Below are 18530 nucleotides of genomic sequence, written 5' to 3' on the forward strand. Positions count from 1 at the left end.
TTTCAGGTCATAGGGTTAAGTGAACTACACTGTATAAAAGGGAGCAACGCATGAGCCACCCTCTGTTGTCGTGGCGCATACACAGTTGTGGGAATCCCCTAGCGTGAACCGAAGATTGGAAAAGAGTGGGCGGAGACCAGTTCGTGATCGTGCCGTTTGATACCACGTGCTCGCCGGTGGTTAAAGCACAGGGGAAACTTTACGTTCTCTCATTTTGATATCAAAGCCGTCCCCCCTTTCCAAGGACCTTTAAATCGATGTTCTTTGACATTACAAAGCTTTTGCCTCCGGTAACATCCTCCTCGTCGCCCTGGCTCCTCCATCTTCTGTTATTCTTAACTCTTATTTTTGTATACTACTCTCCTTTGCGTGCGCTGAAAGTGACTGGTAAAAGCTTTCACTTTATTGCCGATAATTGCAGAAGAGGGAAGGGTCGTTGTTCAAAGAAGCTTGTTAGATGCAATAAACGAAAGGTCAGGGAGACACGATCTTTTTTTCGTTCAGACCCTACCAAGTCTCATGGCCTGTGTAGTACACGATCATTAACATTTATTCCTTCTGTTTCCCGGGAGATTGTAATCGTATTAAACTACAGTCGATACGATTGTTCTTCCTGTTCGGTGACAGCTCTTCCTGCTGGAGTGACTCATATATCAACCTATCTAACGTGTACGCTGTGACTCACTGATATAATGTACGAGGTAGAAAAGTTTATAACCCACTTGTTATATTGCAGGTATTAGTTGGGGACTTAACTTCCTACTCGCAAGCAGATTGAGAGACCTTCGTGCAAAATAATTTTGTCGAAACCTTGAACGCTGGTTGATTCTATTTACAAAAATACTCTACCGTAGGGTAAGGTACTCAATAGTTTTCAAGGTACTCGTGGTTAGGGCTGGTGTTAACTCCTTAAACGTCGAGAGTGACACAACAGTGAAATTATACACGATACGTAAAAGTTGAAAAATAAAAATAAAAATGTATCATGTGAAAATATATTGCAAGCGAAATGTTATGTTAATGTAATGTTTGTTATTAATCGGAATAAAAAGGAAGGAGTCAGGAGAATTTTCGAGTAATTGTTAGCGAGACTAACACAAAATGTTAACGAAGGCGACTGATAGATGTAAAGAATGGAAGAGGAAAGACGAGTATAGCGATGGTGTTAGTGAACGTAAAGTAGCACTGTGCAAAAGACTATACCTGGCACGATTATAAGCGCATACAAAGGTATCGGAGTCATAGCAGACGTCACATTAGAATTTAAAGATCCATATGCACCATGAATTACAAGTAGTTGAATGCAATTCGCTATTCTAATAGAAAGATACCGTTGGAAATGAGATACGACGTAACAGTGAAACGTTATTCTTGTACTACTGATACTTTAACATGTACTACTGGTACTTTAACAGAGCAAACACACAATTGCAAACGAATGAAATAAAAATTTACTAAGTCCTAGACTGAACTACTTTCACACAACTCTTTGTATTTCTAAGGCGTTAATAAACGCAAGGAAACACTGCCACATAGAACAGTTTTATTCTTAAAAACTAAAGGAGAAAATTGTTTCACCAACAGACTTCAAATAAAAGTTAAGACTGTAAAAGAGTGGACTGAGTTTCGTTTGCGAACAGTGAAAAACTGTTTTAAAATATATTATTCTTAGAAGTCATCGAAACAATCGCGTAAATTTCGCACTGTTAACAAAATTCGTTAAATTCCAAGAGTTCTCGTTACTTTCAAAATATCAATGAGAACAAAGGAGCAACCGCGACAAAGAACAGTTCTATTCTCAAAAACTAAAAGCATAAATTGTTGTCAGATACCTACATCTTCCCAACGAAAACGGTCTCTTTGAAAAAGTGAAACGATGTAGACAAGAACTGTAGTTTCTTGGTAAACGTTCAAACATTTATTTCTATAAACTATTACCTTAAAAGTACCTTAGCTCTAATTACCCTACTACCATTATCTCAAACTTCCTAAAAAAACGAGATAAATTAACACGTTGAATGCCATGGGGGTCACCGGTGACCGGCACACCAAGATTAGTAGAAATACATAATTTAAACAATTGTCAATAGTTGTACATTTTTTATTATTACCATCGTTACTACAATGGTGTGACGAAATTAATGCAGTATGAAACATACAAAAATAGTTTGATTTATACATGAAATATAGACATATTATGTGCGCTCTTCACCAGTGGCTATCAGACATGAGAAAACCAGCTTTTACCTTAGTGAACAATTATCTTAAGGAATGTTTCGACTTGAAGGATATTTGATGGTAATTAAGGGCCTTGCCAGTAATGTAACAAATGTAACAAAAGTAAATCTTGTAACAGTTCTTTAGGATTATTGCAAATCCCAGTAAGTATGATTGAGGAGTGGATTATGGTTTATGGTAGATCCTGGGATGTAACAACATAGAACAATTATTTAGCGAAATTGCACTACAGCGGCATGGTGATCACCGGTGACCTCAGTGAGATAAATTCATTAACGATGATTATACACGGTAATATATCTCTTGTAGGTAATATTTCAACATTATATGTATCGCATAATAAAACATTCATCGTGGCACTATGGCCAAACCTTGTAAAACTGGCGTGACATTCAACGTGTTAACCGAGGTTTAATTTAAACGATTTAAACTTGCCAAAAATCGTCTAAACTGCAAGTTTAAAAATCTCCCAAGTTATCGATTAAAAACAAGAGAACAGCTGTAATGTGAAACGATTCCATTCCTGAATACCAAAAGAGAGTAAATTGCCAGGTGTCTATGTCTATCCAGTGAAGCTTCAAAAAGGGAAGTGGAAAAAAAAAAAAGAAAAAAGAAAAGAAAATATCAGAATCGTAGAGGTAAACCGTGGTTCCCTTGCGAGTAACAATGGGAACACAGGAGGAAGACCGAGTGAAAGAGGCAAGGGAAAGATGACAATATTAAGAAAGCTTACAGAAACGTTCGTCGTAAAGGTTTATTGGCGTGAAGGAGTTGTGGAGCGTGTCTACATCAAAGGCGACCGCTTCTGAACTCTCTATTCCCTTTCTACTTGAAACCTCGCCGTCATCTCGTCACCACCTCCACTTCTATCAACTACCACTGACGTCCATTCGCTCTGCCAAGGTTGTGCACGCAACCAGACACCCACCCCCAAATGTGTACCCTAGGCACATTCACCACGTGCGAGTTCCTGCACCGGTGGTTATTAACATCCATTACCATCTCAAACGAGACGCATTGCGACGCACGATCGAACTTCCACATCGATTTCAAACTGGTATCTAAGAAACGGATGTATTATTCTTCCATTTCTTCAAGCTACGTTTTAATTGTTCGTTTCCTCGTTCTTGTGTGTGAGTCCTCGGGCTTGGAGAAGTCTTTGAGAAGGCTAGAGGCTATTTTGAAATAACAGATGAATATGTAAGTAATCGGTGGAGGATGAAGACTAATTCTTCCGTAGTATAATTAGAACTATACGTTTTGGACGTCCGCATATGCGTCGAAATTATAAACGTTTATTTCCTCTAAGATGAAGATAAGGTAGGAAAAGATTCTGCTATGGAGATATCACACATACAGCGTAGGAAATGAAAGTCTATGGCGATCCACTATGATGATATTCAAAGAATTTATTTATCCTAATTATAGTCTAGGTTATTATTATGTTTTATCGTATTGTATTACACCATTGGTAACATTCATTGATAAGAACTATCAAGATTTATATAAGTGTGTAAGGTCTAAACAGTACTCATTCAGATCAACGTTATCATGATCAATATATAGCAATTGTCACGTACAATAAAGAAATGTAAAAAATGCTCGTGTTTTTAAACTTCCACGAGCAGTGTATACAGTATAATTACAAGGCTCAAATAAATTGAAGGATTTTATTGAGATACTTAACACGTTGAATGCCATGGAAGTCATCGGTGACCGGCGCACCAAGATTAGTAGAAATACATAATTTGAACAATTGTCATTACTTATAAATTTTGTATTATTACCATCGTTACTATAATGGTGTGACGAAATTAATGCAGTATAAAACATATAAGAATAGTTTTATTTATACATGAAATATAGATCTATAATGTGCTAACATAGGAAAACCCGCTTTTACCTTAGTGAACAATAACTCTAAGGAACGTTTCGACTTGAAAGATGTTTGATGACAATTAAGGGCTTTGAGAGTAAAATAACAAATGCTAAATCTTCTAACGATCCTTTAGAATTACTGTGTGTCCGAATAAGTATGACCGGGGGATGGATTATGGTAGATCCCTGGACGTAACAACACAGAACTAAATAATTAAACTGCTAAATATTGAAATATTAAAATGCTAAATAGCAACGCGAAGAAATAATACGAGATAATTGATAATCGCAAAAAATAAGTGAATCGAGCGAAATTGCACTACAGTGCCATGGGGGTCGCTGGTGACCTCAGTGAGATAAATTCATTAACGATGATTATACACGATAACATATCTCTTGTAGATAATATTTCAACATTGTATGTATCGCATAATAAAAAATTCATGGCGGCGCCACGGCCAAACTTTGTAAAACTGGCGTGGCATTCAACGTTTTAAAGTTACGTCTTGTTTGAGAGTGAAATTATATCAATGTTTATAAATGTCTGTTATAATGTCGAGTCTGGCATATTAACGATAGTATATCTGATAATTACAAGACTTGCGAATTATTTCTATCATTGTACTTGCGAAGGAATATTCGTTTTGGAGTATTTCTCATGACTGAGCTTATTGGAGTACTATATGTTCCGATATATTATAATTGAATTATTCGTATTTGTTTGGTAAGTCTAATGGATAATTGTGCTTAATCTGTAGGAACTACTCGGATTACCCTTTAATTATCGGTTGGCCTAATGTTTTGTAAACTTATTCAATTTGGAACGAAGTAATTAAATCAGATGATCAAGAGTTAAGCACCTACGCTCGATCGTTACGTAGCCATTAACCTCAAAGCTGAACGAATTTTCTGTGGAATAATATTTTAATCTGGCTGCATTTCCGTATCGTATAACAAATAAACACGATTAAGATAATTACTGCACGCTTGGAAAAAAATGTATAGATTGGTTGAAGAGTATTATACATTTTAGCTTCAGCCATTATACGATATAATACATTAATTAAGAGCGAGCTAAATCACGTATTTCCCATCAAACCTCTGCCACATATTCCATTAACACTAGCCAATGAAACTTGCCACTGTTTTCAACAACAGTGATTCTCAACATGTTTCCCATAATCATTATTTGTACCTACATGCTGATAATCATTTATTTTATTACCAAATTTGTCAATGTTCTTAACGATAGAGTTTTAGATAAAAAATAACATCAAATTGATGACCGATATTGTCGAGATATTGTATATCATTTTTATCATAGTACTTGTAGAGAAATATCTGTTTTGGAGTATTCCTCTTGATTAGAGTTATTGCGGTATTATATGCTCCAATAATTAAAATTAATGACAGTAACTTAAGTTAAACTTAACCATTGCTATATTATTGTATCATATAGTACTTCAATAACTTTAATCACCAGGAACACTCCAAACCGAATATTCCTAAATTACTAAAATATCCTACGATAATTCGCCAAATCTCCAACTATCTAAATAAATAACGAGGCAGCCTAATTAACTTCGAAATCAATTGCAACTAATAATTGCAATCTCGAAAATAAACCGAAAGAAACAAAAATTAAAATCAACCTTCCCTTCTCCATCGGATCAAGTATCTTCCCAAACAATTTCCCAACGATACAGTAACAGAACCAGGAAGTAATGGTGTCTTAATTATTCGCCGCATTTATCGTGAACTGTCGTCAATTACGGAAAGAAGCCCAGGATAATGGGCGGGGGGAGGAATCGAAGGAGTGGGAGATAGATCTGTAGAGGGAGGGGGAAGGACTCACGTCGACTTCAGCGGATTTTATCGGTTTTTACTGAATTATTTATAAAATCTCTGATTGATATTCACGATTATCAGGAGGAGCCCGCGCTCTCGCACACCCGTAAGCATATGTATTGTTTTGATAAAGAAAGCAGCGGTGGAAGGGATGGGGAGGGGGGAGAGATCGCGCGTGTAGCAGAATCATGTACCGCGAGAGAGAGCCCGCGGGAGACGAGAGGACTCGCGCGCGGCGAGGTTTCACAGGATGAAAAAGGAGCAGAGTAAATGAGAGAAAGAAATATAAAACGAGAGGAAGAGAGAGGGAGAACGAAACGGACGTGGAACCGGAACGATCGCGGAGGCTCGAGGGAAAAAAGGTAGGGCACGGAGCGAGGAACGAAACTGCGACTGGCAGAAAAGCTGGTGGAACGACTCGAGAAGAAAACGCACGGCTGCGTTCGGTGGTGGGTACCGTCAAGAAAGAGAGCTCGATTCGTGAATACACGCGCCCCGAGACGCGCAAAGCTCTCGTGGCTAGAAGCAGAGTGAAAGAGAGCGGGAAAGGGAGGGAATAGGAAAGAGGAAAGGAGAAGGCTATAGAAGGAAAAGAGAGGGATACAGTTGATCCCTGTGAAAGAAAAAGGCGGAGGAGGGAAAAAGAGACAGAAACAGGGGGGCACAGCAGAGACGAGAGGACGGTAAGGAGAGGTAAACGAAAGAAGGAGAACAGGAAGGAAATAAAAATCCAGGAGCGGAAAAGGGATCGACAAAGCGATCGGAGGGAATAAAACCAAGGGATCCGGGGACGTAAACACCGCGGTGTATTTTGGAGCGGGTGATTCTCGGGTGTTACGCACGAGGAAATCTCCGTTCGTGTTATTTCTTACTTCGCTCTTCTTTTTTTCTCTTTCTCTTTCGTTTCCCGACGTTCTGTGACTGTCGACGTTTGCGACGGCGACAGCCAAACATCGCGAGTTTTGATCTTCTCGGGGTATATACAAAACACGGCCGAGTTGATACACGCGCCTATCGGTCCTGCCACAGGAACGGGTCACATTCATAGCATACAGGAAAAAAGGCTGGAGAAGAAAGAGTAGAAGTTTAACGTGGTAAAGATTGGAAGGAAGAAAAGGAGCAGGAAAGAAGACGAAATAATAAGGGGAAAGAGAGGAAGAAAAGCTGGGAAGAGAAGAGCAGAGAAAGCGAGCGGTGTAACGAATAAGAGAGACAAAGACAGGGAGAGGGATTTTAAGAAAGGAATCGCGGTGCTCTCGGAAAAGAAAAGACGGGGCCAGTGGACTTACTCGGTATATCCGACGGTGCTTGTATTTGCTAGTGCCGTGATGACGATGCGTCTCTCCGGCGAGACCTCTGTTTCATCCTCGAAAATGTCAACTATCGACGAAAAAATGGTACGGGCTGAAACGCAGACACATCGTACCTCTCTTTCTTCGTCCTTACTTTCTCGCTCTCTCCTAGCGACGACGATGATTCGGCGTGAACTCTCGACACTTCGACACGACGCACACACGCACCACACTCACGGCGAAATATATACACACCGCGCCGAACGACCGTAACAATAATGGCGTGTTGACACGGTGGAGGCATGCAAAGTGTTTCCCGATCGTATCGAGTAAACGGGGATCACAATGAATTCACGATGAATCAAACACTACACAGCTAGGTATTTCGCGGCTCGTCTCTCAGGCACATCTCGGTCGCCATCGAGATCTAACACGAGTGCGCGGGACGCGCACTCTTGCGGCCTCTGACTAAACTTGCCCCTTCAAAGACCGGCCAATCAACGGGCCGCATGGCCTATGCCCTTGCCGCGAGCAGTCCTGTATCTAGTTGACGCGCCGTCATTCATTCATCTCCAAGAACTTTCTTTTCACTTAACTCTGCGAGAACATGTTATTTTCGGTAGAGTTTTAGATTGGTATAAATCATTCGTTTTGTTATCGACGTGTTTTAAGGGTTGAACAAATCGATCGTCAATTTATTTCACTGTTTCACGGTATTGCTAATTAATGTTACTACCGAGAAACACGCACACAAATGCGCGTCTGTACGTAGTCAATGCATCAGCAACAGTCACGTACCTAATTGATTTAGCGCCTCCTTGCTCCAAAAATTTCGTAGCAATTTTGGAGCATATATTTTTAATGGTCGATTAATTAAAAAAGATACAATTTAATATTGTCTTAAACATACTTGTTCTGTTATAAAGTATTTAAACATTATAATCAACTAATAACTTTGGATAATTTCTTTTACTAATTATGCGTGTAAACAAAGTCATTCCCTGATAATTAGATATCATTATTATTTAATACACGCACATATTATGACAATATTTTTGTTGAATATTAAATGTTTGTATAATATATGCTGAACATTTTTGTGGATACGTTATGTGATATAAATTTAATTCTTTAAGTAAGCAACCATATATATATATAAACTCAAAAGTAAATTTGTAACATTCATATTAAATTATACTTGTTTAACGAAATGTTATATATATTTAACATAATAAACACAATTATTTACAAAAAATATACATTTTCCGTCATGTTTGAAATCTGATATATTTCTTTTTTCGTATATTAATTATTTTATATAAAACATTTGCTACTCCAATAATTAAACATAAATTACAGTAAATTGCACTAATGAATATTATAAATTGTAACATTAAATTTTTGCTATTATACAATATTTATTTTTAACAGATATATATATATATATATATACTTCATGGTTGATTTCAACTGTATCACCAAACATAATATAATACATGCTTAAATTTTTTTAAATTTAAATTGCCTAAGGTATTATAACATCAATAATGCCTGTTATACAATTACACTTCACGAGTTATCGATAAAAGAATATTTTTTATTCTAGTACCTTAATCTTTTATTGATAAAACGATATTACATATTTCGATTTTTCAGCTGGGCTCGGTTACTCGATATCATAAGATCTATATTGCTTTCTAACGAGCTTCCCAGTTGTTCCACGTTAAGAAGAGTGGAGCTAGTGTCGTACAGTTCACAACTATGTTGGCGAGCAACACGAGAGGGAAAGGTTTTTAGCGCGCCATGCGATTAACAAACGTTGCAGCATTTTTACATCCGAAGAAAACGAGAAGAGCTCGACGAGGATGAAGTTTAATTCAACTTCTCGTTATCCGATTCGGTAGCTATGAAATCTCATCGATACGTTTTGTATTATACTACCGTTTCTCCCTTCTACTTGTTCCGCGTTATCGATTGTTACGAACACGCCGACTGATAATGCGTTAAATGTGTGCACTTCCTTTAAAACGAAATCATATATCCTCGCATCTATTTACCGGAAAGAATCGAATATCACGATAGAATTATGGATACTGTATAAAATTAACGTGCGCTTGGATACTCTACGGCATGGAGGTATGTTGCAACAAATATGCAATCAGTTTTTAATAATTTATGTTGTTTAGATAGATTGCCTGTTTGATATTCAACGTAGGTGAATTTCTAATTTCCATTTTTATTTTACGAAAGAATGAAATTCATGTTAATTTGAGGGTTTTCTCTTGTATGCAATTTCTTTTTAATTACACCAAATATATTTGACTGTATGATATAAAAGATATATTGTAAAAATTTTCATTACGTGTAATGATAATAATAGAAGTAATTGCAATTATTGGCAGACAGAATCTGTTCTATATCACTGCCGTAATGAATATGAACGAAAACGAAATACTTTTTGTAATGTATTAAATTGTAAATTTATTGGAAGATTTTGATGTGTATAATTTAGTTTTGGATCAAGAGAATACATCTATATGTATATACATACACCTATTATAAATAAAATATTATTTGTAATATTGAGTATCTTTTTACTTATATGTTTTATAAAATATTGTAATACTTTACAGTAGGCTGATTGAGCACCTTGCACATATGCAACCCTCTCATGCGATATGCAGACAGTACATCAAGCATGATTGGGTAAACTGAGACACGTTAACGTTTTAAAGACCATACATTAAGGGATTCCTAGTTTTAATATCTATTTAAATTGTTATACTATAGTCTATATATTATTTTTGTAAATATTTTATATAAGTTTTAATAACAAGAAAGCAATTGATGTCTGTGTGTATGAATTATAATTATATATTAAAGAATTATATCAGCTTTACGTATACCTTTGACAAATAAATATTTCTTATAGATGTAATAGATACAGAAAATTTAAATGTTTATTTGAATTTATCTGTTAAGGAAGAATTAATATTAGAATTAAATTAAATGCACATTATTTTTAAATACGTCTATGATAAATTTCACATTAATATCTTTTATAGGTATGATAGACAGAAAAATATCTATCCTAACATATCAGCATGGAGGTAGAAGACTGAAAGCTTGATAATAGAATGGAATCCAGGATGCCAGTGAAATACGACGATTCTTAAGTTCAGGATGGAACTTAGAAAAGGGCCTTGGTCGAAAAAAATCCTGGTTCCAGCTTGTTTTCTGGTAATTCTCATCTGGATCTTTTTAATCGACAATTCCTTACTACTCGACAACCTGCCTGGTAAAGCAACCTTCCAAAAACCGAGAAATTTCGTTCCACTCGCACACGACCCGAATCTGGATCGTCTAACGATCAAGAAATCCTCTCTGATAAGCGATGTCGAATCGAAACACACGAAAGTATCGAAGCTTCAAATGGTGTCGCTTTGGACAGGCAACAACAGCGTTAAAGGGAACGCAGGATCCTTGCGAAAGTATCAGATCTTGAGACAGCAAGGTTTAATGCCGAGTAAACAATTACCCACAGCTTTGATAATTGGAGTTAAAAAAGGCGGGACTAGAGCTCTGTTAGAATTTTTGAGACTGCATCCTGCTATTCGCGCAGCTGGATCCGAAGTTCACTTTTTTGATCATCATTACATCAAGGGGTTTCATTGGTATAGGTAGGTTTATTACACTGCTTCGTGGTTTGTATTCATCTTAGTATACACAGTGGCGTTCTAAAATTTTCGACCAAATAAATTTTTAACTTGATATTCGAAAGATAATGTCTAAAAAAATTTCAAATAATATTTGGTGTATCAGTATGATGAGTAAAAGGAAATAACGATAATATCACTTAAAATTCTTTATAAAGCGAAAAAGAAAAACCTGTCTGGCTGAAAAGTTTTGCACGTCACTCTACTTAAGTATTTTTATTTCGCCAATATTCCTATGCACATTCCTAAGAAGTTATTTTTATCTTGCAACAATTACTAATAACGTGACTTAATAAAATTTTTCTTACGGTATATTCTAGGCATAGGATGCCTCCGACATTGTCCACTCAAATCACGATGGAGAAAACCCCGTCGTATTTCGTGACAAGCGAAGTACCGAGAAGAGTTCAACGCATGAATCTTGCGATGAAATTGATTCTCGTAGTAAGGGATCCAGTTACTCGAGCGATATCCGATTATACCCAAGTGAAGAGTAAACGAGCCAACATGCCAAAGTTCGAGGATCTAGCGTTTCTTAATGGATCGAAAATCGTGGACACAACGTGGGTCCCATTGAAGATCGGAGTGTACGCGCGACACTTAGAGAGATGGCTTCAGTACTTTCCATTGTCACAATTTTTATTCGTCTCTGGAGAAAGATTGATCGTGGATCCAGTCGCTGAGATTACCAGGGTTCAGGACTTTTTAGGCCTAAAAAGAGTTATCTGCGAGAAACATTTTTATTTCAATGCCACGAAGGGGTTCCCCTGTCTGCTCAAATCTGAGGAACGTCCTACACCCCATTGCCTTGGTGAGTTGATTAAAAATAATTCCTGTTAATCCCTCAAAATATTAATGCCTCGTAAAAAATACTATACACTTATGTACAACGTATAATTGTTCAAATATATTGGCAAAATTATCACAAGTCTTCTAGAACATGTACACGTAAATTATGAAATACAATAATAAATGTGGCGTTGGTTTCTTACAGTTGTATGTATAAACAAATTTTCTTATGATACTGAACTTCTTGTGCTCTAAGATCTGTATAATTTGAGATTCTATAATATGAAACATATTTCCCGCATTAAGGAGGAATCTAATTATATGTATTTCATAAAAGTATACTCGTAATTATGTTTGTAACGATGATGTATAATTTCAAGGTAAGAACAAGGGTCGTAGTCATCCTTACATAGATCCTGTAGCCATACAACGATTGAGAGATTTTTATCGTCCATTCAATCAACGTTTCTACCAATTGACCGGAATGGATTTCGGCTGGTTGTGAGAATAAATGCGATAAGCGAATACATATCGAAGCTAGTCAAGTAAAAGAACATAGTCAATTTTTACTGAGATACGACACGCGCGCATGCGGACACCATTAGTTTGCACTAGTTAGTAAATAATTAGTAAAAGAACCAGATAATACTCTTTGGTTAGTTTACATTCGTTTTTACTCTAAACCAGAATATTTTTTTATGTACTGCATAAACGTGGAAAAAGAAGAAGAGCATATCCATCGTTTCAATGTGTTGACAATACACAGAAAGAGAATTCCTGTTCTTGTTCGTGATATTAACTTTTAGACACGCGTATAGATTTATAGTGGCAGCAGAATGTTATCACTCGTATGTATCATTTTTTGCATACATATATTCCACTATATTTTTTACAGGACATTACAAAAGAAAAAAAAAGAATAGTATATTCGAATTTTAAACGATAAACGGTCATACGCGTTATTATTTTATTTATCAGATATATTATTTATTACAATAGAATCTTTAGAAATGTTTATTACATATTAAAATGTTTATTTGTTAATTCCATCTTCCATTAAAGTAGTCGTGCAGAATAGAAAATGTTCGAATATGTATTTAAATACGTAGTTACTGTTATTGATTGTATAGAGTTCTGTTTAGAATTAAGAATTGTTTGCACATTTTGTTGAATTTTTGATCTTCCAATGTATCAAGCACGGAATCTACGTAATCTACGTAATTCTAATGATATTTACCTAGTATATGTATCTTTATGTTTAAGCAAGAAAGCGATGAATATTTTCTGAATAATTTAGTTGAATTGCATCATAATGTCTTTAAATTATAAGAAACGCTATAATAGTGTAGAAGTTCTCGTAGGTGCGGAAACGGAAACTGAGTACAATTTAAAGTAATAAAAAATTACGTCTCGCGTTTAATATACGAGTACAGTTTTAACGAACGTATTTCGGTTAGAGGAAAAAGAAGCATAGAAATATTAATAACGTCAATTAGACATTTGTAATGACGAGGGTTAAAAAGTTTGTGTAATCATATCAAAATATATAATTAATTTCGATAGGTGCAAGTGGCAAGAGCTTGCACAAACTGCAATAAAAAATAACGTATTTATATTTTGCAAATGTGCACACACATACACACACAAATATCGTATATTATAAAACAGTTTTTACAAATTCAATTATAAAGTTATGTGAACTTTAATTAAATAGTTAGAGAGGGAAGAGTAGTCGCATAAATTATCAGAGTTCGTTTAGAAATTGTCTTCTATATTGATAAAAATATTCCTGAATAGTTATTAATTACAAAAATTTGTTAGTATAAATTTACAGTATATCATTAAATGAAAACTCTAACTCGTAGCTTAGAGTTACGAAAATAATTCGCAACGATTGTATTGTTAAGTAGTTTATTATATATTAAGTTTACTTGCTCAAGTGGCCTAATTAATCTAAAAAAAAAAAGAAAACAAAGTTGTAAATAAACAGTGATTTACCAACTAAAAAAGCAATGTGTAATCTATATGTATACTTACATTTTATCAAATCTTTTTCCCTCTTCGAAACTCTACAGCAATCGTTCAGGAAAAATAAAAAATTCCTCCTCGGTAATCCTGTATAAGTAAAAATTGGGAAAACCCCATCAGTGAATGAATTATCAACTATTCAGTTACAGGAAAAGATGTTACAGGTACCGAAATAACAACAAGTGCAACATTCTGTTACAAATTTTGTAATGAAATATTGCTTTCGACTTATCGAAAGGTAGGAAAACAACACGATGCACGTGCACGTTTCCTTTATACAACTGTATAGAGTATTGTTTTAATACTTTCCGCAAAAGATTCATCCTCCTTTTGTACAAATGTTACGACATTAAGAAATACGTCTTTCTAGTCTGTTTCCCTACTATCTATTGAACTATCGAGAAAAGTGAAAGTTAACGATAGAAATTTCAGCCATACGATTTCAGTCAAACGATTCGTTAAATTTTCCTCGACCAACGTTTATCCATAATATGCTTCTTCCCTTAGTCAGAAGTACAAGTTAAACGGAAACTATTTACTTTCTTGGAAATTATTAAGTACATTTTTGGTCCCATCGAAATGGCAAAATATATATGCATATTACGTAAGTATATATAAAATGATGTAAGTGCGACATAGGTTTTATTGGTACTCTAATCTTATGTTAAAGATTCTTGAGCAATCTTATCGATTGGTGGACGGAATACATACTGTCGAGAGGGATTCTATTACAATACACAGTAGGTCAGTATGTTCATCATACGTGATCATCGAACGATCGTAATAACTAACGCATAATACAATTCGATTCGATTAACAAAATACTGATTCAATATTACATCCGGGATAGAACGAACTATCCTTTTATATTTCTTTTTTTCCTTCCTCCATTTTGGGACTATTCTATATGGATAACAATATAATCATCTTGCCTTGGTCCTTCGTTACGAAAACAACCGATCATGAATTTTCGCGAAAAGAAGAATACATACGTATAATAATATTCGCCTTTGTCTACTTTCATGTTTTTCCTTTTTTTCTCTTTCTTTGGAACATCGAAAGAGAAGAAAAGGAAAAGAAACAGAGATGATCTATAAAATAAATTTTTCTGAATACTTAACGTTAAATTAACGACTACAATGTTCCTTACTAATACGTTCTACTACTAATACGTCATAATTTTTCGTTATTCTCTCTAACATACGTAATTAAGATCATGCTCGATCACTATATCGTTTTCACGATTCTTATCATGATTTCGATTATTACTGACAATTGGAAGCATTTCGTGGTGCACGCACGAGAGAAATGCATCGGACAGAATTTTACAATCTACGCTCTTTCTCCTCGTCATCCTCTTGGCGATGGTGAACGTGAAATGTTCCTTGGAAATGTTTCTTCGTGAGTTGATTCTCTTCGACGGTTTCGGTTCCATCGATCGAATGCAGATGCACAATCCCGGCCTGTTTTCCACGACAGACTTAGCCTGCATCAATCAAACGAACAAAACGAAAATATCATCCGATTGAAATTCCTTTATCGTTTGTAAATTCCATAAAATGTGTCTCAGAATAGAGAACCCCGTCCCCATGATTTAAATTAATAAAATAAATTATCCCTTGTCGTGATAGTTTAGCAAATATTTTAGTCACAGTATAGTTAAAATATAAATTACAGGCTCGATCCAGTGGATGTTTGATCTAATAATAAGTGCATCTGTAGTCATGAATAAAAAAAGACAATAAAGGCACGAAGTCGGCCAGTTTACAGTTTGAAAAATCGTGGCTTCACTGAGCCAGAACAACGCATTCAAATGGAATATCCATTTCACCGCATATACAATTGCTATCCATAATCTATATACAAGATAAGCGGATTCACGATCGAATCGTTCGGCATGAGAAGATCCGATCTTTTTATCACAAAACTGGGACACAAATTCCGATAAAACTTAATGGCAAGTTGCTACGAAGCGCTTCCACATAGTGGCAATGAGGAGGTGTCTTACATCTTATGAATATGTACGATCTACGAATAGTCAACTCATCCCGAATTCGTTTAACGAATGGTCTCTTTTGCTTGTTCATCTATAAAGAGTACAATGAGCGACGAAATTATTTTTACAACCGAAAATATAACAAAAATTTGTAGAATGATAAGACAGTATAAAGAATTTTTTTAATATTACCTCATATATGTACTTCTAAATGAAAAGTATATTAAGAGATTCTTTATTGTCTAATAATAATAAGATAGTTTGTAACACAGTGTACTTGGAAATACTTTTATGATTTTCTTGTCTCAGAATTTAATAAATAATATATTTCTAATATTTTAAATTACTTTCAGTTGTATATATTTCTCATTGTATAATTTTCATTGTATAAGTAATTTTGTTACTTATCGTATACGTTCTTTGAACGTATTTTATTATTTTTCTTAATCTTTTCCCCTTTGTACTATTTGAAAAAATCAAATTCGCTGATTTATATAATAGTTTATTTGTGGCTGATACTTCAATGATACTTTTAATTTAGTTCCTATTATCATTTTCTTTTCTTTCTTTTTCTCTTTTCTGTTTTTTGAATAATTAAACTTACGCTTAAGTGAAGATCTCGAATAGACTATGTAAACGCATAAGGACGAATATGGCATCGGAACGCGCTTCTAGCACCGTCAAGGCAAGCAATTCGTTTTAACGGTCGACAATGGAATCGCTGTGTGTTGAACCGTTGCAGGCGATACGTGTAACAACACGTGCACGAAGCGGGTCTGATCGTCGTCTAGGTATACACCCTTCGTGCATTTTCCTTATCCCTCATTAATTTTGTATGAGTCGGTTTCTTTCTTTTATTCTTTCACGCCGTGTCTCGTGGCTGCTCGTTTCCCAGCAGAAACGCGTTTCAAGTACAGAGTCGCGAGCTTTGTCGCGTGCGCGATTTGCGTTTCCCTTTCTCCTTTTCTTTCGTTCCTCGATGCAAGAAAAGAAAAGAAACGTCGGCGTGCGTTACGTCAACACGAGCTACGTTACGTAGCGAAAAACGAACGAAGCTCGTTTAAAGAGAAATTTATAAAATCAACAATCAACGCGCGAACAATTTACAAAAAAAAAAAAAAAGAAATTTTCGAGCGCTCTAATAAGAGTAAAACATTCTCTCCGTCTTATCGTAATCCAGCGATATTTCTTACTGATAATTCATCTCCGAGATGGATTTACAATTTCATCGCAAATTCGTATAATATCAGTAACACGAGTAATCGATGAACATTTTTCCTCTTTATATATTCGTATCGTTCATCGTATCGATTCTCGTCCTACGTTCTTTTAAACAAAACAAATAAAACAAAAACGACGCCTACTATCCCTTACGCTTCCTATAAACGAGCAACAATCGTGATACCACTTTTCCAGTCAGTTTTCGATAGCTCGCTTATATATGACGGATGTATCATCGTGCATCTTCGCTGACTGATAAAAAGTAGCTGCGTTCGTTATTACAGGAAAAAGCAATAAGGAAGAGTAAAAGAGAAGAGCTTGAGACACTGATGAGATTCCTCGTCGGTGCGCGAGTTCGCATCGTGATATTGCTTCAGAGGTGAGTGATAATGATATCGTCGTCTATATCGTCCTTTTCGTCGTCCGTTTCTTCCACTTGGTTCGCCTCTGCTTGGGCCGCTTTTGGATCCTCCGCGATCGCCTTCAGCCTTTTCTGTTTACGCCTGTGCAATAGTTCTACTATGATGTACCCAATTGTCCCGATAAGAAGCACTGTTAACATCACGTAAAGCTTCATACGGGCGCATAAATGGGTGCTGTATGCGTATGCTATCACGAAACCGGCACTCTCCCATAGTCTATAGTTGGAGAACGCGGCTTCCTTGTTACGCCTGAATAGTGTTCCGTATAGACCTGCAAATTGAGAAGAAACGATTAGGTCAATTTTTGAACGTTCGTTAGTGGTGGGATTTAACACGTTCGTCGCCACGTCGCACATATCTATGCGACGGGTATACTACCGTGGGGGCCTCGTCACCAAATGATGGTGACGCTCTTCTTGTTCGAGTTAATTAATTAAATATACGATATTATATATAGGATATACAACATAAAAATATTAAAAACACATTATACCATACTTTTTATTAATTTATATTCTGAATAATATATTACATTATCCTATATCGTATGGTATTCGTTAAAATATTCCAAACACATTTGGGGTGATTTTGGGCACTTTGAAAAATAGTTAGACTCCGATATTACTACTCTCCTCACTTCCAAATATATTTTCATGCTGTTTGCTGAACATTTTGACGATGAAAAAATCACTGATGTACGTCTCACAAGTATGCTTCTCGACTAAATGAAAGATCTGAGATATCTGCCATGAGATCCCTCGGAATACTCTAGCTGGATAGCTTATCGCTTTCTCCATTTCAGAAATAAATAATCTTTTCTTTATAATGAATCTAAGGCGATAAACAATGAATCGAAGGGGATAAACAATGAATCGAAGAGGATAAACAATGTATCGAAGGTGATAAACGATGAATTCCTGCTTGTCGCTCTATTTACGTTCTGCGTACCTGCGGTCGGATTTGGGCCCCGCAGGAAACTTAGCCGAATCACGCTGGGCGACGAACGTGTTAAGAATCGAATTAAACTTTTTCGCAATTACCGAGAAAGTTAAATTGAGTTTCTTGAGTTATTTCGATTAGCAATTTATACTTTTTCGAATTG

General features: G+C 35.8%; 3 protein-coding genes across 9 annotated transcripts in view; 1 reads left to right on the forward strand and 2 right to left on the reverse strand.

Annotated features, from left to right (window-relative positions):
- Nucleotides 1-7703, reverse strand: part of Axn (protein axin) — a 30551-nt gene extending 22848 nt beyond the window's left edge. For 3 of the 5 annotated variants that reach the window (XM_072016335.1, XM_072016331.1, XM_072016327.1), the window contains exon 1: nucleotides 7254-7702. The gene's annotated coding sequence lies outside the window, so the exon portion shown is untranslated. Of the gene's footprint in view, nucleotides 1-7253 lie in introns of all 5 variants that reach the window. The other 2 variants (XM_072016333.1, XM_072016332.1) reach the window with 1 other exon arrangement.
- Nucleotides 7704-8971: 1268 nt separating this feature from the next.
- On the forward strand, nucleotides 8972-13279 carry Hs3st-b (Heparan sulfate 3-O sulfotransferase-B). Of its 2 annotated transcripts, none has more exons than XM_072016656.1 (4): nucleotides 8972-9392; nucleotides 10322-10936; nucleotides 11293-11783; nucleotides 12142-13279. In XM_072016656.1, the coding sequence occupies exons 2-4, from the start codon at nucleotides 10440-10442 to the stop codon at nucleotides 12264-12266; spliced, it is 1113 nt and encodes a 370-aa protein (XP_071872757.1). In that variant the 5' UTR covers nucleotides 8972-9392; nucleotides 10322-10439; the 3' UTR covers nucleotides 12267-13279. The 2 variants fall into 2 exon arrangements, with proteins under 2 accessions (XP_071872757.1, XP_071872758.1); XM_072016657.1 differs by having other exon boundaries at nucleotides 8972-9156.
- Nucleotides 13280-13979: 700 nt separating this feature from the next.
- Nucleotides 13980-18530, reverse strand: part of LOC139994213 (UNC93-like protein) — a 56260-nt gene continuing 51709 nt past the window's right edge. For both annotated transcript variants that reach the window (XM_072016650.1, XM_072016651.1), the window contains exon 6: nucleotides 13980-17699. In XM_072016650.1, coding sequence (XP_071872751.1) covers nucleotides 17380-17699 — 320 coding nt within the window. In that variant the 3' untranslated portion in view covers nucleotides 13980-17379. The remainder of the gene's footprint in view (nucleotides 17700-18530) is intronic.

Source organism: Bombus fervidus, chromosome 14, assembly GCF_041682495.2.
Source record: "Bombus fervidus isolate BK054 chromosome 14, iyBomFerv1, whole genome shotgun sequence".
In the NCBI taxonomy this organism is placed as follows: domain Eukaryota; kingdom Metazoa; phylum Arthropoda; class Insecta; order Hymenoptera; family Apidae; genus Bombus; species Bombus fervidus.

Coding starts and splice junctions, on each gene's coding strand:
- Hs3st-b (XM_072016656.1), top strand. CDS start 10,440: ATGGAACTTAGAAAAGGGCCTTGGTCGAAAAAAATCCTGGTTCCAGCT. Junction 10,937..11,292: donor AAGGGGTTTCATTGGTATAG/GTAGGTTTATTA, acceptor GGTATATTCTAG/GCATAGGATGCCTCCGACAT. Junction 11,784..12,141: donor TCCTACACCCCATTGCCTTG/GTGAGTTGATTA, acceptor TATAATTTCAAG/GTAAGAACAAGGGTCGTAGT.